Source organism: Bos indicus x Bos taurus, chromosome 4, assembly GCF_003369695.1.
Source record: "Bos indicus x Bos taurus breed Angus x Brahman F1 hybrid chromosome 4, Bos_hybrid_MaternalHap_v2.0, whole genome shotgun sequence".
Taxonomy (NCBI): domain Eukaryota; kingdom Metazoa; phylum Chordata; class Mammalia; order Artiodactyla; family Bovidae; genus Bos; species Bos indicus x Bos taurus.
Window position 1 is genome coordinate 87,028,408 of NC_040079.1, and position 24,859 is coordinate 87,053,266.

General features: G+C 36.1%; 1 protein-coding gene across 5 annotated transcripts in view; it reads right to left on the minus strand.

Moving 5' to 3' along the window:
• Positions 1 to 24,859, minus strand: part of RUNDC3B (RUN domain containing 3B) — a 167,757-nt gene that overhangs the window by 53,721 nt on the left and 89,177 nt on the right. For all 5 annotated transcript variants that reach the window (XM_027539888.1, XM_027539886.1, XM_027539889.1 and 2 more), the window contains 3 exons: positions 18,853 to 18,942; positions 16,628 to 16,708; positions 631 to 799 (listed from right to left, as the gene is read on the minus strand). In XM_027539888.1, the coding sequence (XP_027395689.1) occupies positions 631 to 799; positions 16,628 to 16,708; positions 18,853 to 18,942 (340 nt within the window). The remainder of the gene's footprint in view (positions 1 to 630; positions 800 to 16,627; positions 16,709 to 18,852; positions 18,943 to 24,859) is intronic.

Here is a 24,859-nt window from a genome sequence, read left to right on the forward strand (position 1 = left end):
TTCATATTTGTAAATTTCCTTTGTAACCATTTTCCTCAGTGTATTTTTTATTGTTCTAATATTTCTATTGATAATTCCACTAAGGCTTTTCCTAAGTAGCTCATCTATGAATAACAGTAATTTGAAAGGAAGGGAAGAAAGGAAAATAAACAATACATGAAAATTAAGAGTTAAGATGCTAGTTGGTATCCCAGTCTGCTATGTACTCCCCTTTGCCTACTATAGTGCTTAACACACAAAAGCTGCTAAAATACCTGATTTTTAAAAAAGGAGACAGACACACATATATGGAATTTCTTAAGCAATCACTATTACTACATTTTCATAAACCAAATAATCTTTTATAAAATTAATCCTAGAAATTAATACTTCAAACATATAAATGAAACTGCATACAGGAGAATAAATGGGTCAGCGTTATATTAAAATGTAAAATTAGAAAAAGTTTAGCAAACAAAAGCCTCTCCTAAAATTGGGCCTGATTTTTAATTTAGAGGAGGACAATCCAAGAACAGAAAGGAAGTAGCAATAGGTAAATACTTGTGTTTAGCTAAAAGATCTTTTGGTAGTGACAGTCTAAAGGTAGTAACTAGAGTCGAAATGAAATGACTTCTGATGACTGATACACACCTTCTGTTCCAGGGTGAGCTGATACTTCTGTTTGACTCTCTTACACTTGTTGAACCAACTGTTCTCATCCATGATGACTGGAGGCCCGGCCTTCTCTGGAGTGCTGCTCTCACTGTCACTGCTTCCCAGAGTTCTCAGCTCTTCCTCGTCGCTGCTGATACTATCAGAACTGAGAAGATCAACATTTTTAAAGAAATAAAGTTCACAGTATGTTCCATGTTGTTTTTTTAGAAATACTTCAGCATTTGCAAGTTACTGGTAAGTAAGCTCCAAAATGTTCAGCACTAACTATACAATAATGATGATATTATCATCAGGCCTACAGATGCTACAGAAGTTCAAGTGAGGTTTACAGATCTCAGATCTCAGGCATTAACACAGAAAACTATGAGAATGTCCCGAAAAGAGGCAAAAAAACTTCCAAAGAAGAGAGCCAGAAACTCCACATGTGCTGAGAAGAGTTTTCTCGCTGGGCTGTTCTCACTGACTGTTCAATCTCCATTGTAAGGCAGACAGCACATCTCCAGTGTGCTGCCAGTGGGGGTATAATATCAGCACAATGCTCACGATCAGCTTGGCTTTGACTGAAAACAAGAGGTTCAGAAAACCAGTTATACCTAAACACTTTCTACGGGGGGAAGAAGGAGAGACATAGGTGAAGCAGAGAAAAAAATCTATTACAATCCATATGTAAAATTCCTTACGACATCAGTATGGTAGAAAACACAGAACAAGGTGAGGAAAAAGTAGGAGAGAAGCTAAATAATGGAGAGAAAGGTGTGCTAACATGATTGTCTAGTTTAGAAGAAAAATACACTTTAAAAGGAACAGGGAAAATAAATTTTAGAATACCAGCAATGATATTAACATTTAAGAAACAGCATAAAAATAGTCTCTATAACCCTCGAAGTATACAAAAAATTCTAATCTATCAAACAGAGGAACAAAATTAAAAAATACAGACAGTTTAAAACAAAAAATAAGGTGGCAGAATAAGCACTAATACAAAAGAAATTACAAAAATCTTAAATAGGTTAAACTTAACAGCCAAGTCAGATGCTCTGGTTTGATTAAGGCAAGTAAGTGCCAACAGTAAGCTATCTATAAAATACATATGAATACAGAAAAATTAAAATTAAAAAGATGGAAACACACCTAGAAAATATGAACCCAAGGAACTCCAGGTCAGAAATTATAATTTTGTAAGTTAATATAGCTGTAATGGTAGAAAATACAAGGATCAAAGAAAGATCTTCTATTTCTTTATCCTCCACTATCAGCATTTGCATCTGTTGGGTTCCTGAGTCAGGTCCAAGCCCATTGCAGACGTGAATTAGAGACTGCTACATAAAAGTTCAACCCAGGTGATGTTCTTAGCTAATGATCTCAGAAACAAACCAATGAGCAAACATGCCAAATGAAGTCTGCCTGTCACATCTGTGGCTCTGGGAAACTGATAATAAGGTTTCAGTTTTGAAAAAGAGACAAGCAGAGCTCTTAAATGATGGTATTTGACATTAAAAATTAAATGAATTAGCTAAAAAGCAGATAAACTTAAGAGAATTAGTAACATTTAAGGTAGATATGAAGAAATTACAGTATTAAAGATTGTCAAAATGCTAAGAAAAAATAACTGCTGAGACAGGCTAGCAAGTACAGCATAATTATCCTTCCAGAAGGAGGGCAATATAAGCATATTTTGAGAAAACTAAAATTTAAGGGATTTACCAACAAATTCTCACTAAAACAAACTTCCTAATCATTGTAATTTAGGAAAAGGGAAACTGAGTTAAGAAGCACTAAGCAAAGAAAATAGTGAACTTGTGGGTAAACCTAAACAAGTTGAGTATAGAACACTGACAACAATGCCTAGTTTTATGGAGTTTTAAATAAACCAACAGCAAACTTACAATTCTGGACAGTAACAGCATATGTCAAGCATGAGATGATTATAGAGTTAAAACAATACAAGGTCCTCAGTCATCTGGATAAGTGTAAAGATACTAAATTTAGCCTTTGTTAAGGTTTAGATATGCATAGTAAAACTAGTAAAAGTACCACCAGTAAAAAAAAAAAGCCTATAAAAGAAGCCTAGTAAAAGAAGAGTCTATAAATTAAAAATGAATAAGGAATAAAATGGCAGAAGAAAAGTTAACCCCCCCCCAAAAAAAAGAATCATAAGACAGAAAGAGTAGAGAAGAATGTAGGGCAAACAGAAAGTAAGAATGTGTTGTGTGCTGTGCTAAGTCACTTCAGTCGTGTCCGACTTTGTGCAACCCCATGGTGTCAGGAAGCATTTAACAGGAGGCTTCCTGTGTGCTGTTTTGGGTCCGTCATGAATCCTCTGTCCCTTATTAATTCCTGAATATTCAGGAATTAAGTGGAGTAGCAAACTACTCCCGGGGGTTTAAGAATGCATGCATTTCCTTCCTTAGTTTTTCCATACAGTGATAAGTAACTATTTACGACCCTCTTCCTTTTTATGAACCATATGGCAAAAGTGATTATTTACAACCCTCTCTCTTTGATATGGATCGCCTTATGTTTCCTTGATAATTTGTAAGTCTGGACTTTTGATTTTTATCTTTGCTGAAAACAGCTACCTTGAAAGACAGTATATATACTCACACGATGTTGAGTAAAACACCTTTGCTCCATCAGAGCTTGGGTCCCCGTGTCTTTCTTTCTCTGTGTGTGTGTGTCTCTCTCTCTCTCAGGCTAATTCTCTGGAGCACAGAGGCTCACTAGGCTCACTCTCCTGCCTGGGCTTCTAAGACCCTCTCAAGAAGGCGCTCTGTGCCTTCACCCCCTCAACAGGGTGCCTGGTGCCTTTGTGAGCAGTGCAAGCCCCATACCAGGGGGTTTATTGGTTTTCTGTGTAAACCAAGGAATAGCAGCCTCTTTCTCTCTCCTTTACTTTCTTATCATCGACTCCGGACCACCAGGTTCCGGTCCATTAAAGGACCTCAACACCATGGACTATAGCCTGCCAGGCTCCTCTGTTCATGGGATTCTCTAGGCATGAATACTGGTGGGTTGCCGTGCCCTCTTCCAGGGGATCTTCCTGACCCAGGGATCGAACCTGCATCTCTTATATCTCTTGCATTGGCAGGTGGGTTCTTTACCACTAGTGCCACCTGGGAAGCCCTAAGAAAGCAATAGAGTGGATATCAACCCAAAAATATCAGTAAATACCCTAAGCACCTCAGTTAAAACATAAAGCCCATTAAACTAGAGTTTTTAAACTCAAGTACTATTTTTAAAATGTGTGTGTGTGTATACTTTAAGAACACAAAGGCATGAATCATTAAGTGAACTCTATTTTATCAGTTCTTACTGTACATTTTTTCACATATTAACACACTTGAAATCAGGGTACAACTTACAACTAATGACATATTACTACAGCTGTCAAACCAATTTCTCACATACTAAATGGAAGGTATGTCAGACTAAATATAGTTTTTAAAAAAAGACACTAGAAAAATATTAATCTAAACAAAACTGGTTAGACTCCAGTAATATCGACTAAGTAAACTTCAAGGAATTTTTTTAAATTACTACATATTACATCAGGATGAATAAAGAATTCTAAACTTGTATGCATCTGACAAGTTATTTTAAAAAATATGCAGTAAAAATCAAAGGACCTCAAGGAAAAATCGACAAATCAAATATCATAGTGAAGAACTTAATACATTTAAATAATTAAAAAGATGAAAAAAGGATAAGTGATAAAGGACATAAAATACCATTAACAAGCATAATCTATTGAATACTGGACCCACTCACTGGAATACCACTGATTCTAGATCATTTCTCAATAAATTTCAAGGAACTATTATAATAACTATAATATTATGTAGACCACATTCACTAATTATAACCAAAACAAATTCACTGAAAATATCTGAAAATTAAAAATTATATTCCAAATAACCTTTGGTCAAAAAAATTATAATGGAAACTGTACTTTAAACAACAAAAATAAAAAATAACATCAAACTTTTAGGATGCAGCTGAAGTAGTAGTTCAAGGGATGTTTATAAGCCTTATTTACTTATAAGAAAAGAAGTAAATTTAAGTTTTGAGAAAGAAAAAAAAGATCATAAAAGCTCTCAACAAACTGGGCATAGGGAATATACTTCAACATAATATTGGTTATTTTCATTGAGCCCACAGCTAAGACCATATTCAACGCTAAAAAGCTGAAACCTTTTCTTCTAAGATTAGGAATAAGACAAGACTGCCCACTCTCATCACTTATATTTGACATTGGAAGTTCTAATGAGAAAAGGAAGAAAAGGCAAGAAAAGGAAATAAAAGGCATCCAAGTAAAAAAGGAAGAAATATAACTGTCATTATTCACATATCACATTACATATCAAAATCCTGAAGACTACCAAAAGAACTGTTAGAACCAATAAACAAATTCAGTAAAGTTGCAGGATAAATACCAATATACAAAAATCAGTTGCATTTCCATATACTAATGATCAACTATCAGAAAGAGAAATTATGAGAACAATGTCATTTTCAGTTGCATCAAAAAAGAATAAAATATCTACAAAAAATTTAACTATGAAGGTGGACAACCTATACACTAAACACTATAAGATGTTGATGAAAAACTGCAGAAGACACTTAAATGGAAAGATAATTTTGTGTTCACAAATTGAAAGGCTTAATATTGTTAAAATGTCAATACTACCTAAATCAATCTACATATTTAATGTGATGCCTACAAAAATTTCAATGCATTTTTCACAGAAATAAAATGAACAATTCTAAAATTTGTGTGGAACCGTAACATACACCCAACAGCCAAAGCTATTTAGAGGAAGAAGAACAAAACTGGAGGCATCACACTTCCTGCTTTCAAAATATATTACAAACCTACAGTAATCAAAACAGTATAATACTGGCATAAATACAGATACATAGATTAATAAAACAGAACAGAGAGCCCAGAAATAAACTCATGTATATATTTACGACAAAGGAGTTAAGAACATACAATGGGGAAAGATAGTTTTTCCAACAAATGGTGCTGAGAAAACTAGTCAGCCACACACAAAGAATGAAACTAGACCTTATATCTTATACCATATGCATATCGTATATCTTGTATTGTATACCATATGTGTATCTTATACCATATGCAAAAATCAAGTCTGAATTGATTAAAGATTTGAATACAAGACCCAAAACTGTAAAAAAATTCTAGAAGAAAACACAGTGGGTTTTGTGACACAGTGGGTTTTTTGACATCATTATTGACAATGATTTTTGGATTTGACAGACACACACACAAAGTCAAAAAAAAAGCAAAAGCAAAAACTAAGAAGTGGGTCTACATCAGACTAAAAGTCTCCTGCATAGCAAAGGAAGCCAGTGACAGAATGAAAAGGCAACCTCCTGAAAGGGAGGAAATATTGGCAAATCATATATCTGATAATGAGTTAATATCCAAGAGAACTCAACTGCAAAAAAAAAAGAAAAAGAAAAAAAAACAATGTGACTGAAAAACAGGAAAGGAATGGAGTAAATATTTTTCCAAAAAAGACACAGAAAGACAGTCAACAGGTACATGAAAAGGTACTCAACATCACTTATCATCAGGAAAATGAAAATCAAAATCACAAGGTATCACTTAACATTTATCAGAACGCATGCATGCTAAGTTACTTTAGTCGTGCCCAACTCTTTGGGACCCCATGGACTGTAGCCCGCCAGGTTCCTCTGTCCATGGGATTCTCCAGGCGAGAATACTGGAGTGGGTTGCCATTTCCTTCTCCAGAGGATCTTCCCCATCTAGGGATCAAACCTGCACCTCTTAAGTCTCCTAAATTGGCAGGTGGGTTCTTTACCACTAGCGCTATCTGTCAAGAAGGGCCATCTTAAAAAAAAAAGAATGGCTATAATCAAAAAGATAAGTGAGGACAAGGATGTGGATGTGGAGAAAAGGGAACCCGTGTCAACTGATTATGGAAAATCAATTGGATTTTTGGAGAACAGTAGGAAGGTTCCTCAAAAAAATTGAAAATAAAACTACTGTATGGTCCAGCAATCCCACTTCTAGGTATGTATCAAAAGGAAATAAAAACAGAATCTTGAAGAGATATCTGTACTCTCTTCTTTACTGAAGTGTAAGTAATCAATATATGGACGGGACCTAAGTGTCCATCAACAAATGAATGGATAAAGAAGATGTGGTGTGTACATGCATACAATGGAACCCTGTTCAGCCGCAAGAGGTTAGGAAATCCTGCCATTGGCAACAACATGAAGAATCTTGAGGGCGTTATACTAAGTGAGATAAGTCAATGACAAATATTGAAGGTTATCACTTACATGTGAAATCTTAAAAGTAAAACTTATAAAAATAGTGAGTAGAAAAGTGGTTCCCAGAGGGTAGTGAAGACTAGGGAGAGGTTGGTAAAAGGGTACAAACTTTCAGCTGTAAGATTAATAAAGTCTGAGGATCTAATGTTAAACATAGTGATAATAGTTGATAACACTATTGAATAACTGAAATTAGTTACAAAAGTAGAACTTAAATGTTATCCCACACACATAAAAAGTTAAATATGTGAGATGATGGATATGTTAGTTAATGAGATGGGGAAAATCCTTCCACAAGGTGTACATTATCAGAGGTAGGAAGAATGTATTCAGTTGTGTCTGACTTATTGTCATCCCAGGGACTGTAGCCTGCCAGGCTCCTCTTCCATGGGGCTTCCAGGCAAGAATATTGCATTGGGTTGCCATTTCCTTCTCCAGGGGATCTTCCCAATCTCAGGGATGGCAGGTGGATTCTTTACCACTGAGCTATCTGGGAAGCCATATATTATCAGAATATGGTACCAAATCATCATGATGTACACTTTAAATATCTTAAAATTTTACCTGTCAATGATATCTCAATAGACCTTATTTTATAAAAAGGTAAGAAAAGACCATCACAAACCCAAAGAAGGTAGAACAAAATATTATATAATAACAACATAAATAATGTATAATTTTAAACCACCCAGGAGTACAAAGGAAGAACTGATAATAAGGAAGTTCCTTGTGAGGACTAGGAGGAAAATAAATACTAACTATAGGGATCCAAGGAACTGTATGAACACTTCATGTACATTACCTCATTAGTCCTCATGATAACCCCATGAAGTATTGCTGTACTATCTAATAAGTTCATTCAACAAAGGAAGAAAATGAGAATAAGAGATGAAAAATAGTTGCTTGAGGTCACCCCAGTCAGGGGAACTGGTATCACTCTTTTAGGGAGAATGTTCCATGCAGGCTTCCTGACTATGATGGTACTAAGCAGACTTTTAGAAAAGATAAGGGAAGTAGCCATGCCAATATCTTGAGAGTGATTACGTTCCTAGTAGAGAAAACAGAAAGACGCATATGTGGGCTGGGTGTGCTCAAGGAAAACAAGGTGACCAGTGTCACTGAAGCACAGTGAGTAAGAAGGCAGGGAATAGGATGTGAGATCAGAGAGGAACTGGAGGCCGAGTAAACCTAGGAATTTTGTCTTTCACTTTGAGTCAGAAGGAAAGCAACTACTGGAAAGTTTTGAACAGAGGAATGAAATTATTTGACATATTCCTAAAGGATCACTCTGGCTGTCCTATGGAGAAAAAATGACAGGAGTCAGAGGTGGAGCTTGAAGACTCTTGCAAATTTCCATATTTAAGTTTAGGAGGTGATAGCGGTGGTGCAAATTTTACTGATGGGTTATGGAAGACAGAATTCAACACTGACCCCAAAGTTTTTGAGCATAAGCAACTGGCATGCTAGAACTACGATACAAGGAATGGCAAAGACTAAAGGAAGAAGTGTGGTTTTTTTCCAGAGGTGGCGGTGGTGGGATTAGGAGTTCTTCACTGTACATGCTTCATCTGAGGTGCTTATTACACATCCAGGTGGAGAAGTCAAGTTGGCAGCTGCGTGTATGAGTCCAGAGTTCAGAGTAGTGTTCTAGGTGGAAGCATATATACGGAAAGAGCAGTATGGTGTTTAAAGCCGTGAACCTGGATGCAACTACTTAGTATAGACAGAGATTCAAAACTGAGCTCGGAAATTGTCCAACATTTAGAGGTTAGGGAAGTGAGAAGAAAGCAGTCAAAGAGAGTAAGAAGGAGCAAATAGGATGAAAAGTAGCAAAGTGCTGAGAGGAGGAGTTGTGAGTATCCAATACTGCTCAAAGGTCAAGTAAGGTGAGGAACCTGACCTCTGGCTTTGGCAAGGAGACATTCCTGCTGACTCTGAAAAAGAGTACTGTCAGTGGTAGTTATTAAAAGCTCATTTGACTAGTTCAAGAGACGTGAAAGTGTTAGTCGCTCAGTCGTGTCCGACTCTTTGCACCCCATGGACTGTGGCCCTCCAGGCTTCTCTGTCTGTGGGACTCTGCAGCCAAGAATACTGGAGTGGGTTGCCATTCCCTTTTCCACGGGATCTTTCCAACCCAGGGATCGAACCTGGGTCTCCTGCATTGCAGGCAGATTCTTTACCATCTCAGCCATCAAGAGAGAAAGGAGGCAAAAAAAAAAAAGGAGGCACAGTTCTGTCATAAAAGAAAGGGAACTAAGGAATAGCTTAGAAGTGTTGAATGCAGGGTTCGGAAAATTACTTGGTTCCCTTTTTTAAGAAGGGAAAAATAACAACATGCTTATACGTTATGACATGCTGGAAGATCTAGAAAAAGGAAGGTCAATGGAAAGGGACAACTGTCAGAGCTAAGACCGTAACAGAAGAGAGAGGATGGGGTGCAGTACACAGGCCAAAAGACTGGCCTTTGATAGAAAACTCCTTAGCTTATCCCTCCTAAGAAGGGAAAAGACAAGGTCAAGAGGTCCCTCAATATCCAGGAAGGACTGTTTCCAGGAGCCCCCCAAGACAGCAGAGTCCATGGAAGCTCAAGTCTCTTACATGTCCGGGTCCTGTATACATTTGATCCACAGTTGGTTGATTCACAGATGTGAACCCTGCAGATATGGACAGCCAACTATACATGAAAAGCTACAGCTAAACTATATATGAAAAGCAATTTAACAGCATACTTGATCATTTACAATCTTTTAAAATCAGCAATTCTGTCTGTAGAAATTTGCCTCTTTAGGAAATAATCATTCTAAATACAAATACTTAACTATAAGCATGCTATATTTAAAAGTGAAAAACTGAAGGCATTATAAAAGACCAACAATCATCAGCTACTGCTAGACTTTTTTGGCCTAAAATCCATTTATGAAAAGATGTTTAAAGTTATATCAAGCAGTAACTCAGAAAAATTTATATCTTATCACTGATACACAATTTAAAACTTAATTAAACCAATTTTAAATATGAAATATATTTTAGGATGTTTTATATTAACATATTTCACATATTTAGCTTCAGAAGCATAAAACTCTATTTTAAAAGACTAATAACTAATATTTTTAAAGTTCAACTTCACCAGCAATCAAATAAATGCAAACCAAAAACAACAATAGGATATTTTCTATTTAGAGCATTAGCCACACCTTTAAGATTAATTGTAAATGACAGAGGAAGGCCCAGTCACATACTGCTGATAGGATCTAAACTGGTAGGGCCTCTCTGGTGGGCGGTTTGATAACAAGCTTCAAAAGTTTTAATAACATATATACTATTTACCCAAGAAATTCTACTTCAAGGTTTTAACCTAAAGAAATAATGATGGTTCTGCATAAAAAGATGCAGTGCAAGGCCATTAACTGCAATACTGTATATGACAGGGAACTGAACGCACTTGAAAAGTTGAACAATAACTGAGTTAACATACTATATAAAGAATGAAATTCTATTCATGTTAGGAAATGATGCTACAGAATGATCGCTAAGAACATGCAAAAGTGTTCATTATATAGTATTAAGGGAAAGAGATACATGTATATCATGATTCCATTTTAATCAAAGAAAAAATATTTCTATGCACAGAAAAGGCTGAAAGTGATCCATCAAAATGTTAACAATGCTAGTGGCTGCTCTGTAAACATAAGATTATGAGTTACTTAAGCTTTCTTCTACTTTCTACGTTTCTGTATTTTCTAATTTTTCTACAATAAATACCTACACTTTTCAAATAAGTTAAAAAGAGTAATATGGGGAGGAATAGACGCTTATACCAGACCCTGGAATATTAGGTCCATGAATCAAGGCAAATTGGAAGTGGTCAAACTGGAGACGGTAAGAATGAACATTGACATTTTAGGAATCAATGAACTAAAATGGACTAGAATGGGTGTATTTAACTCAGATGACCATTATATCTACTATTGTGGGCAAGAATCACTTAGAAGAAATAGAGTAGCTATCATAGACAACAAAAGAGTCCGAAATGCAGTACTTGGATTCAATCTCAAAAACAACAGAATGATCTCTGTTCGTTTCCAAGGCAAACCATTCAATATCACAGTAATCCAAGTCTATGCCCCAACCAGTAAAGCTGAAGAAGCTGAAATTGAACAGTTCTATGAAGACGTACAAGACCTTCCAGAACTAAACCCAAAAAAGATGTCCTTTTCATTACAGGGGATTGGAATGCAAAAGTAGGAAGTCAAGAGATCCGTGGAATAACAGGCAAATTTGGCCTTGGAGTACAGAATGAAGCAGGGCAAAGACTAATAGAGTTTTGCCAACAGAACACATTGATCATAGCAAACACCCTCTTCCAACAATACAAGAGAAGACTCCACACAGGGACATCACCAAATGGTCAATACCGAAATCAGACTGATAATATTCTTTGCAGCCAAAGATGAAGAAGCTCTATACAGTCAGCAAAAACAAGACCAGGTGCTGACTGTGGCTCAGATCATGAACTCCTTATTGCCAAATTCAGACTTAAATTGAAGAAAGTAGGGCAAACCACTAGATCATTCAGGTATGACCTAAATCAAATCCCTTATGATTATACAGTGGAAGTGAGAAATAGATTCAAGGGATTAGATTTGATAGAATGCCTGAAGAACTAAGGACAGAGGTTTGTGACACTGTCCAGGAGGCAGTGATTAAGACCACCCCCAAGAAAAAGAAAAGCATAAAGGCAAAATGGCTGTCTGAGGAGGCCTTACTAATAGTTAAAAAGAGAAGAGACGTGAAAGGCAAAGGAGAAAAGGAAAGATATACCCATTTGAAGGCAGAGTTCCAAAGAATAGCAAGCAGAGATAAGAAAGCCTTCCTAAGTGAACACTGCAAAGAAACAGAGGAAAACAATAGAATGGGAAAGACTAGAGATCTCGTCAAGAAAATTAGAGATATCAAGGGAACATTTCATGCAAAGATGGGTAAAATAAAGGACAGAAATGGTATGGATCTAACAGAAGCAGGAGATATTAAGAAGAGATGGCAAGAATACACAGAAGAAATGTACAAAAAAGATCTTCATGACCCAGATAATCACAATGGTGTGATCACTCACCTAGAGCCAGTCATCCTGGAATGTGAAGTCAAGTGGGCCTTAGGAAGCATCACTACGAACAAAGCTAGTAGAAGTGACAGAATTCCAGTTGAGCTATTTGAAATCCTAAAAGATGATGCTGTGAAAGTGCTGCACTCAATATGCCAGCAAATGTGGAAAACTCAGCAGTGGCCACAGGACTGGAAAAGGTCAGTTTTCATTCCAATCCCAAAGAAAGGCAATGCCAAAGAATGCTCAAACTACCGCACAATTGCACTCATCTCACACGCTAGTAAAGTCATGCTCAAAATTCTCCAAGCCAGGCTTCAGCAATACGTGAACCGTGAACTTGCAGATGTTCAAGCTGGTTTTAGAAAAGGCAGAGGAACCAGAGATCAAATTGCCAACATCCACTGGATCATCAAAAAAGCAGAAGGGTTCCAGAAAATATCTACTTCTACTTTACTGACTATGCCAAAGCCTTTGACTATGTGGATCACAACAAACTCTGGAAAGTTCTTAAAGGGATGGGAATACCAGACCACCTGACTTGCCTCCTAAGAAATCTGCATGCAGGTCAAGAACCAACAGTTAGAACTGGACATGCAACAACAGACTGGTTCCACACTGAGAAAGGAGTACGTCAAGGCTGTATATTGTCACCCTGCTTATTTAACTTATATGCAGAGTACATCCTGAGAAATTCTGGGCTGGATGAAGCATTAAGCTGGAATCAAGATTGCTGGGAGAAATATCAATAAGCTCAGATATGCAGATGACACTACCCTTATGGCAGAAAGCAAAGAAAAACCAAAGAGCCTCTTGATGAAAGTGAAAGAGGAGAGTGACAACGTTGGCTTAAAGCTCAACATTCAGAAAACTAAGAACATGGCATCTGGTCCCATCATTTCATGTCAAATAGATGGAGAAATAGTGGCAGACTTTATTTTTGGGGGCTCCAAAATCACAGCAGATGGTGACTGCAGCCATGGAATAAAAAGACACTTACTCCTTGGAAGAAAAGTTATCACCAACCTAGACAGCATATTAAAAAGCAGAGACATTTTGCCAACAAAGGCCCGTCTAGTCAAAGCTATGGTTTTCCCAGTAGTCGTGTATGGATGTGAGAGTTGGACTATAAAGAAAGCTGAGCACCGAAGAATAGATGCTTTTGAACTGTGGTGTTGGAGAAGACTCTTGAGAGTCCCTTGGACTGCAAGGAGATCCAATCAGTCCATCTTAAAGGAAATCAGTCCTGAATATTCATTGGAAGGACTGATGTTGAAGCTGAAACTCCAATCCTTTGGCCACCTGATGTGAAGAACTGACTCATTGGAAAAGACCTTGATGCTAGGAAAGATTGAAGGCGGGAGGAGAAGGGGACAACAGAGGGTAAGATGGTTGGATGGCATCACCGACTCAACGGACATGAGTTTGAGTAAACACTGGGAGTTCATGATGGACAGGGAAGCCTGGCTGGTTGCAGTCCATGGGGTCACAAAGAGTCGGCCATGACTGAGCGACTGAACTGAACTGAGGCTCTTATAATTAGGCATCAAATAGAATTTTAAAAAATGTGTCTAATATAGGTGTATTTGGGTGGATGTCATTCAATTTTTAAAATATTGGTTCTTTATGACTATTAGGATAGTTTAAATCTTTCTAAAAAGAAAACCTTCATGGTCAGTAATCTAGCTGGGTTATGACTAGGTTGAATTGATATTTCTCTTCTTGTTCTTGTATCCTTTATATAACAAGATGGCAGGAATCCTCTGTTATATATTGACTACAAAGGAATAAATATATATTTGGATTACTTCATAGAAAGAGGAAATTGCAAAAAAACTGGACAAATGGTGACTAAGCAGCTGGAGACACAGAATACAGATCATTAAGTTCAGGGTACCAGGTGAGAAGGTTCCATGACTGCATCTTTTTAAAAGCACTGTAATAATCACTACATTCTCTTATTTAAGAAGAGAGGAAAATTTGCATTTATGATTATCTTCATATTTTAATTTAAATTTCCTAAATCACTAAAAACTGCCTTTCTATCCGCATGCTGATGACCAAACTCCTGTCTCCGTCATTTTGCTCTCTAATTTCAGATCTGTGGCCCACTCTGCACAAATCTGCTGTGTCTATGGACAAGCTACTTAACCTCTCTCTGTTTCAGTTTTTCACTTAAAAATAAGGACAGTGGTGCTGACCTCACTGATTTTTTAGGAGATTAATGAGTTAACAGACGTAAAGCACTTAACACAATGCCTGATAAATATGCAATAAGTAGTATTACTCATATTTACTAGTATTGTTTTGAACTGTTAGTTATCTCCACAAAGTGTCCTATAATCCAATAAATCTCCAAACAGTGTTAATTTCATGCCTGTTCCAAACATCTTGGTGTGTTTCTTTTCTAGATCTAATGTAACAGAATTATCCATTTCCCAAGGGATCCTAACTTAAGTTAGAAATCTCTGTACCATAATACTCTATTTCTCCTTCTCCTTCACCATCTAAAAAATGTTCACACTCCTAGCTCTGAAATCATAGTGACTTCTCTTATTAGATGGTGATTATTTTGGGTACAGGGATTGTATTCCTTTACAGAAGTTTACAAAGTTCCTATACTCTTGACATCTAGGAAGAAACCTAGGAAAGTTTTTTTCCTGCCTTCAGTTCAGTTCAGTTAATTTCAATCGCTCAGTCATGTCTGACTCTTTGCCACCCCATGGACTGCAGTACACCAGGCCTCACTGTCCATCACCAACTCCCGGCAATTACTCAAACTCGTGTCCACTGAGTCAGTGATGCCATCCAACCATCTCATCCTCTGTCATCCCCTTCTCCTCTCACCTTCAATCTTTCCCAGCATCAGGGTCTTTTCCAATGAGTCAGCTCTTCGCATCAGGTGGCCAAGGTATTGGAGTTTCAGCTTCAACATCAGTCCTTGCAATGAATATTCAGGACTGGTCTCCTTTAGGACGGACTGGTTGGATCTCTTTGCAGTCCAAGGGACTCTCAAGAGTCTTCTCCAACACTGCAGTTCAAAAGCATTAATTCTTCGGCGCTCAGCTTTCTTTATAGTCCAACTCTCACATCCATACATGACCACTGGAAAAACACTGCCTTGACTAGATGGACCTTTGTTGGCAAAGTAACGACTCTGTTTTTTAATATGCTGTCTAGGTTGGTGGTAACTTTTCTTCCAAGGAGTAAGAGTCTTTTAATTTCATGGCTGCAATCAACATCTGCAGTGATTTTGGAGCCCCCAAAAATAAAGTCTGCCACTGTTTCCAATGTTTCTCCATCTATTTGCCATGAAGTGATGGGACCAGATGCCATGATCTTAGTTTTCTGAATGTTGAGTTTTAAGCCAACTTTTTCACTCTCCTCTTTCACCTTCATTAAGAGGCTCTTTAGTTCTTCTTCACTTTCTGCCATAAGGGTAGTGTCATCTGCATATCTGAGCTTATTGATATTTCTCCCGACAATCTTGATTCCAGCTTAATGCTTCATCCAGCCCAGCATTTCTCATGATGTACTCTGCATATAAATTAAATAAGCAGGGTGACAATATACAGCCTTGACGTACTCCTTTCTCAGTGTGGAACCAGTCTGTTGTTCCATGTCCAGTTCTAACTGTTGCTTCCTGACCTGGATACAGATTTCTCAAGAGGCAGGTCAGGTAGTCTGGTATTCCCATCTCTTGAAGAATTTTCCACAGTTTATTGTGATCCACACAGTCAAAGGCTTTGGCATAGTCAATAAAGCAGAAATAGATATTTTTCTGGAACTCTCTTGCTTTTTCAAATATCCAGCAGATGCTGGCAATTTGATCTCTGGTTCCTCTGCCTTTCCTGCCTTAGCACTCAATAAATGCATCTTCTGTGTATGTATACACATACATCTATTACTTACAGACATATATTACTCACTCTCTCTCCCTTACAGTTTTGCCTGATCATAACATTTCAGAAGTATATAATTATTCAGGAAATAAATTATGCAAGCAGATCTTAAGAAAAGTTTTAGATTTCATCTGATTAATTTTTAATACTGATGAGATTATGGGAAACCTCTAACTCTCACACAATGTTGGTAGTAGGATAAATTGATACAACTCTAAGAACAGACTTTAAGAGTCACAAAATTTTTCATTGTATTTACCTAAATAACTCTATAAATTCACAAAAGAAACAAAATAAAATTATTTGCACGAAAATGTTCATTATTATTTTCATTTTAATGGAGATAACATGAAAACCAATCTAAATAATGAATTATAGTTTTGAAATCTCAATGGATTAGTATAGAGCTATTAAGGCTATTATATTAACTACAGAAGTAAAAACAGATGCTGTTTTTAAAAACTATATTTATGTCACGGTTATAATTATATAAAAACTATATATATATGTACTAAAAATGCAACTGGAGTTTATATTTTTGAATGATTTCTGGTATGGAAATAAATGTTCTATAAAAGGTAATTTTAATCAGATGAATATATTACATAAGACATTCAACTATAAATTAAGATTTCAAAATATCAAATACCTTTGGGTAAACCTCAAATATGGTATATAGTCTATTACAGCAGGAAGGTTGCCATCCAATCTTTCTCCCTTTAGGCAGAAGCTAAGACAACAGATAATAAATATATTAATACATAAAAATTTAAATCACAGTGTTATAAACAATCTCTTGTTAGAAACATTTGTTTCATCAATGATAAAAAGATGAATTTTTTATTTGTAATTTAAATGTAACTTGTTATAATCACCTCAATAAAGACAATTCTACCTTCAATATCAAAGGCTTACAAAAATTAATAACACTATTACATACATACATCATGCAAAAGTAAAGTTTACTGAGAAATCTGTACAAATACTATTTACATAGTTCATTTTATCTTGGTCTTAATTAGACTTCAAAGACGTCACTGGAGTATTTTCATATGAAGAGCTGTTGTTCTCATTTACATACAAATTCTCAGGTGACACTGAATATTTCCTAAAAAGGTCTGACTGATTAGAAAAATCTTCATATATGAACTACTACCTTTTGGTTCCTCTGGGAAGTTTTCCTGCTAAAATACTTACTCTAATATATTAATATCAAGGGTGAGGGATGTATTTTTCCAGACTTGAATAAGGAGAGAATCAAAGTGGCCGTATTTCATATGGGCTTTCCTTTATTTACAAAAACATTACTAATGTGTCAGTAAGATATTTGCTTTCTACACAATATCAATGGGCTACAACAAACCAAGAGTTTATATTATTATCCCAGTTTTGTTTTCAACCAAAAAATAATTTTAAAGGATTTAGACAGGGCCAGCAGCATACGGTAAAAAGTTAACACCCTTAGAGAAATCATGAAGACAGCCTTCATGCTGTAGTCACCACATTCATCCCAAACAATTAAGTTAATTAACCTAATCCCGCTTTATCAAATTTCAAATAGAGGAAAGTTATACTTATAAAGAGAAAAGTATTTTGAAAAAGAAGTGATTTACTAGAAAAAAGTAACTTGAGTGAAACTGAAGAACTTAAGGAAGAATTGATGCTTTTGAACTGTGGTGAAGTTCAAAACTTGGAGAAGACTCTTGAGAGTCCCCTGGACTGCAAGGAGATCCAACCAGTCCATCCTAAAGGAAATCAGTCCTGAATATTCATTGGAGGTACTAATGCTGAAACTGAAACTCTGATACTTTGGCCACCTCATGCAGAGTTGACTCATTGGAAAAGACTCTGATGCTGGGAGGGATTGGGGGCAGGAGGAAAAGGGGACGACAGAGGATGAGATGGTTGGATGGCATCACCGACTCGATGGACCTGAGTTTGAGTGAACTCCGGGAGCTGGTGATGGACAGGGAGTCCTGGCATGCTGCGATTCATGGGGTCGCAAAGAGTCGGACACGACTGAGCGACTGAACTGAACTGAACTGAACCCTTCCTCAGTTAATTTCTTAAGTTTAAGACAGTCTCTTTTTCGAGAGCATTATTTTTTAGTTCAAGATCTAAAAGCAGATTTTTAAGTTTTATGCTTATTTGTTAACAGTGGATTTTTAAGTGATCTATTTCAATGAAAATATAATCCTTAATTCTCAGGTTTGAATTCTTATTATAGACAACCCTTTTACTTTTAGTACAATGTAAAATCTTAGATCAGTAAATGAAATGCAGAAGGATGCTCCCAACAACCTACGGAGAACTTAGAATGTCCATTTTTAGTACTTGCAATCTTAGTTTGGAATCAGCTCACCTTGTTGATAATAAAAGCAAATATTAACAAAATTTTTAGTACTCCAGAAACAAAATAAGAAACATAAGGTATCTAAGACAGCCTGTCAAGAGCCTCTTTATCTCACCACATGAGAAAATGAAAATCTTTCTGGCTATGAATCAATATTAGTATATTTCTTTTTCATTTTAAAACAGTAGTGGAAAAATACTAAGCGATACGATCTAAAACCTTCCTTCAGTGCTACCAGAATATATGATTTTTCTGGTCGGGGGGGATGTGGTCCAAGCTTTCTTTTTCCCAAGCCAGAAAGCAAATAAGTTTCGTCAATTAATTCCTTAAGTTTAAGACAGCCTCTTTTTTTAGAGCAAACCTATTTATAAAACTGATCTCATTATAAAGGGAACAACACAAATCAAATCAATATCCAACTGCATGCTTTACTTAGAAAACTGAAAGAAAAGAATCATAAGCAGAAATTATTATGAGGTAGAATAATTTTAAATCAGAATACATACAGTTAGATGAAGTACCTGAAATCAATAGCATTGAGTCCAAGGAGCATGCCAGCAAGCATATTTGCTTCCTCACCCAAGACAATTGCTCCATCTTCATAAAACCTCCTAAAAAATGAAATGGGTGAATATGTATTAAAAACAGACTGAAGCTTCAGCTACAGAAATCAGTTAAAGCCCAAGCTAGAGTAGAAAGAACTAAAATTTATTTAATTTGTCAAAACAAGAACATACCTGGATCACTTAAATCTTGCATATACTTAGCAGAATAAAAAAGCTGCCATTGTAACAAGGAAAAAAACCATTCTAAGTGTTTACATCTCTCTTAAAAAGAATCTTCAAAGTGACTCGTTTAGTAGGCCTACAGTGTCTAGCATTTTTCCAAGCCTGAATGAAGCAATATATACGTAAACCGAAAGGTAGTAAACAGTCGTTTAAACTGGTCTCCTTTCGAAACTATGTAGATTATTTTCTATTAATATACAGAACAAACACAAACATACATCGTTTTTCTGTAATTCCAAGGGTTATTAACCAAACTAAGAACTAGGAAGATGTGATTAATAATAATTTATGCTAACCTTTAACACTACAATACTAATAGGGCAGATGGGCTACCTAGGTGGCCGCATATGAAAAAGAAAGTGTTCACTGTATCTCTGACAAAATGTAAATATGAATCTATCTTTGTTAATTCTTGTAAAGCCTTCTGTTTTGGTTAATGTTAATTTTTATAATATTAAAGTCTATTTTAAAATATTTAAAATAAATATTTTGAAAAAATATCATTTAATATGGGCTTAAGGTATTTTTCCACAAAAGAATCTAAAGATTATTGAATTCATTTTCAAATAGTATCAAAAACTTGCTTATGTTCAGTAACAGGGATAATAAAATTGTTATAACTCTTTATGCTATACAATGGCAAGGAACACCACTCTATAACCCCACTAATTAAAAGGAAAGCATCTTCATGATGCTGGATGCTTGGGGCTGGTGCACTGGGACGGCCCAGAGGGATGGTATGGGGAGGGAGGAGGGAGGAGGGTTCGGGATGGGGAGCGCATGTATACCTGTGGCGGATTCATTTTGATATTTGGCAAAACTAATACAATTATGTAAAGTTTAAAAATAAAATAAAATTGGAAGAAAAAAAAAAAAAAAGGAAAGCATCTTAGTAAATGAAATTTGTCTTGCTCTTTTCCATATTCTTTTCCATATTCTTGAGAAGGCAATGGCAACCCACTCCAGTACTCTTGCCTGGAAAATCCCATGGATGGAGGAACCTGGTGGCTGCCGTCTATGGGGTGGCACAGAGTCGGACACAACTGAAGCGACTTAGCAGCAGCAGCAGAGCTTATAAAGTCTGCATATAAAGTCTATATTCTTATATTACTATCATCAATTTTGAATAGTCCACAGTTTACCAAATACTTTTATAATCATATTATTTGACACTTGCAAAGCTGATGAAATAAATGCAGAAGCAATTGTCATTCGTTTCAATTTCATTATCAAGAAGAGAGACAGGTTTAAACAGTTTGCCCAAGATGATGTTGATAAACTTATCAAGGAAGAAAACCAATTTTTACTTAAGTTCTACATCTTTTCTACTGAACCATGATACTTCCTGTAAAATAAAAATATTTAAAGAGAATTTAACCTCTGTTATGGTCTGTAAGAAATTTTACATGAATAAAAAGTACAAAGGAAAATACCACTATTTTCCCTCTGACAGATGTAAGGCTATAAACAAACATGATGGGAAGACTAGCTTGGATTAAATGCTCTTTCTTGGAAATATGTAAATTTATACCTCTTGAAAATGTAAATGAAGTTACCATTTACATAAAAGGAGAAAAACTTAAAGTTTCAGCCTAACAAAGATCAGTAAAATAAATGGAAGAAATTCCTACATATTCAACTGAGGTGTTCCACAAAATGGTAAAGATATTTAGACAAAACTAAACATCTGAGATTTTGTCACTGCCTCAATGGCTAAATTGGCTGTTGACAGAATATTTGATCAGCTCCTTGAACAACTATGATTCCAATGGTTCTAGACCACCACTTCCTATGGGACACATGCATTTATTCTGGTGTTTGACATCAGCAATCACCCATAATTCCCAGTACTTCCCTATATAAGAATAGGTCTATTTTTATTTGCCACCTTGAGCTTATCATGTTTAAAAGTACATTCCAAGAGTCACATCAAAACTATTTTTGCTTGCTTTCCAATGTTAATATTATACTAGGAACTAATGAAAAATACCTAAAACAAAGACTAAATGGTTTTAGAACCATTTGTAATCAAGCTTAAAGGTAATTTATATACACTATGTTTTATATATCATTTTGTTTTACTGAGTTTTTCTGGCCTTTGTTTTAATATTGATTTTTTAAGCTAACCTAGGGGCTTCCCTGATAGCTCAGTTGGTAAAGAATCCACCTGCAGGGCAGGAAGCCCCGATTCGATTCCCGGGGCAGGACGATCTGCTGGAGAAGGGAAAGGCTACCCACTCCAGTATTCTGACCTGGAGAATTCCATGGACTACAGTCCACGGGGTTGCAAAGAATCGGACACGACTGAGCGACTTTCACTGTCCCTGTCATGTAATACACTAAATGTGAAATCAATTAATTCCACGTAAAACCATATCTGAAATATAATATTGCATAGACCTGATTTAATACGCCTTTACTGTAGCAGACGGGAGGGGAGGACAAGCAGAAGAGGAAAGGCTAGTTAAGAGAATTGTCCACTGCATGTTGAACTTTTCATTATTAAATCTGATTAAGAAAATAAAATAAATGCACTTAAAGAAATCTATCAACATTTAGGTTTCATTTATAATACACTATTTTATGTCACTTGGCATTTTATATACTATCATTTAATCAAAGATACAAGTCATTCGTGTGTATTAAAGAGGCAGAAGCTATTACAAAAAATTGTTTTATTCCCTTAATCAAGCCAATATATCAATAATTCTGACTGAAAATTTGATTCTTGTTATCAATATTTTCAAAGACTTCTAAAGACTGCAGACTTTCAAGCTCTTCATTTTACCTCACAGAAAAATTGGAACACTAATATGTTTGTTTATATAACCAAGATTATGTAACCAATGAGCCAAGAGTAAAGGCTAAGATGACTAATAAAAGTAAGGTACACACTAAAAAAATTCCCTTTTGTTGAAAATATTTTTGTCCTAAGGAAAATATTTTTATGAGAAGGATCTAAACCAAAACAGCGTATTGGCTTGCAAAAATGGATTATAAATATTGAAAGTAGCAAGATGAAAAATAAATTTAAAACTTCTGTTTAAAGAGTTATATGTTCGATGGTATCTTTCAAGTTTTGTATTTTAGAAACAAAGGAAAATCGTCAGCAACTATTTGATATTACTGTGATCTGGAAGAAAAGTCCCCACTTTCCATCAGGTGTACTCTTTCCAATTATTTGTATGTTGACTAGAAAAATACTAGACACTAGAAAGGTACTTAAAATAACACTCGAATAATCATCTTTTTCTCAACACATATAATTTAATTCCAACTGAAATACGTCTACAATGCCATCTTTAGTGTTTATTCTGAAGGACTATTTTAAAACCTTTCAGGTACTTCAGTAACAAATATCCTTTGGATGGGAAGTGAACCACCAGAATAGATGATGTTGATACTGAACAATATCATGCTTCAAAATTTATTTTGAGAGCCGTAAGTTATTCTACACACTAAAAGTGCAATACTCAAATATGAGAAAGCTTATTTTATAAGCCAAAGAAATTCCATTATCAATATCTTGTTCTCTTCCCCAGTTTAGTCTTTATTTAAGAAGCTTGAAGTGGTGGGAGATAAAATTCTCCCTCATGACATACAAAACAAATTACAGCATTACAAAGAAATGTTCTATTCTATTCAAAGACAAGGTGAATCAGAAAGAAAAGCTAGCCAAAAAAAAAAAAAAAATCAATCTCCAAACAGTCTTGCTAAGAATGTGAGATTCTCTGTTTTATCAACAAATACATCATGTAGCAAGAACTGTATTATGTACGAGAGATAAAATGATAAAGAAGGTAAATAAGACCCCTCTTTATGAAACTTACAGTCTAGGGGAGAGGACAGGCAATAAACAGAAGGAGGAGACAATCAGAGATGGCAAGCAGTATAAAATAAGGAACTAGGTTGCTGAGGTGGAGAAAAAGTAAAGATGAATCCAACTTTGAAGAAGGGCATTGGGAAAGATATTCTCGAGTAAGTGTTTATTCTGGGACCTTAGGCCCAAAGAAGTCTGAAAACAGGGCTTTGGAGGTCATATAACAATTAATAATAATTGTGAACATGTCCTGAGTGCCAGGCATAGTTATAAGAGCTTTACATGAATTATCTTGCTTAACTTTACCAACAATTATTATGCCACAAGAGGGAGTAAGAAATTTACCCATGATTCCACAGCTACAAAGTGGTGAAACCAGGATCTGACTCCAGGAAATGTGTTTGCAGAGCCTGCTGGCTAAAGTAATGAGAAAGCATTTCAGTGTTTAAAGTAGGAATTGACAGGATCCCTTTTACAATACTTTTTAAGCAGAGTGTCTGGATGCTGGGTGGCTACTGGCAGGGGGCAAACAGGAATCAGCTGGGAGGCTAACAGGGGAGGAGGTAGGCAAGAGATGAGAGAGGTGCGCATTACTGCTGCAGCCGAAATGGTAAAGGTAAACGGGTGGATTCGAAATAGACTCTGTAAACAGGATCAAAGACTTGCTAACGGAATGGCTGTAATGAATGAAGGAGAAAAAGGAATCAATATGAATTTAGATTGTTACTTCACCAGCCATTTAGGTAAGGCAATGAAACGACTTTCAAGAATGGGGTGAACAGGGTTAGAGGGGAGAAGAATCAAGAAATCTGAACTAGTTAAGAGATTTAAATGTGGTGTCATGACCACTCAGGTGGTATTTAAAACTCCAGAGATACAATGAGATATCACGTAACACTGGTCAGAATGGCCACCATAAAAAAAAAAAATCTACAAATGCTGGAGAGGAGGTGGAGAAGAGGGAAAAACCCTCTTGCATTGTTGGTGGGAATGTAAATTGATACAGCCACTATGAAAGAAGTATGGAGATTCCTAAAAAAAAACGAGGAATAAAACTACCATATGACCCAACAATCCCACTACTGGGTATATACCCTGAGGAAACCAGAACTGGAAAAGACACATGTACCCCAATATTCACTGCAGCACTATTTATAAAAGTTAGTACATGCACGCAACCTAGATGTCCATCAACAGATGAACAGATAAAGAAGCTGTGGTACATATATACAATGGAATTTTACTCAGTCATAAAAAGGAATGCATTTGAGTCAGTTCTAATGATGTGGACGAACCTACAGCCTATTAAACAGAGTCAAGTAAGTCAGAAAGAGAAAACAAATACCGTATATTACCACATACATGGAATCTAGAAGGATGGTACTCATGAACCTATTTGCAGGGCAGCAATGGAGATGCATGAAATGTTCCCTTGGTATCTCTGATTTTCTTGAAGAGATCTCTAGTCTTTCCCATTCTGTTGTTTTCCTCTATTTCTTTGCATTGATCACTGAGGAAGGCTTTCTTATCTCTCCTTGCTATTCTTTGGAACTCTGCATTCAGTTGCTTATATCTTTCCTTTTCTCCTTTGCTTTCTGCTTCTCTTCTTTTCACAGCTATTTGTAAGGCCTCCCCAGATGGCCATTTTGCTTTTTTGCATTTCTTTTCCATGGGGATGGTCTTGATCCCTGTCTCCTGTACAGTGTCACAAACCTCCATCCATAGTTCATCAGGCACTCTATCTATCAGATCCAGTCCCTTAAATCTATTTCTCACTTCTACTGTATAATCGTAAGGGATTTGATTTAGGTCATACCTAAATGGTCTAGTGGTTTTCCCTACTTTCTTCAATTTCAGTCTGAATTTGGCAATAAGGAGTTCATGATCTGAGCCACAGTCAGCTCCCAGTCTTGTTTTTGC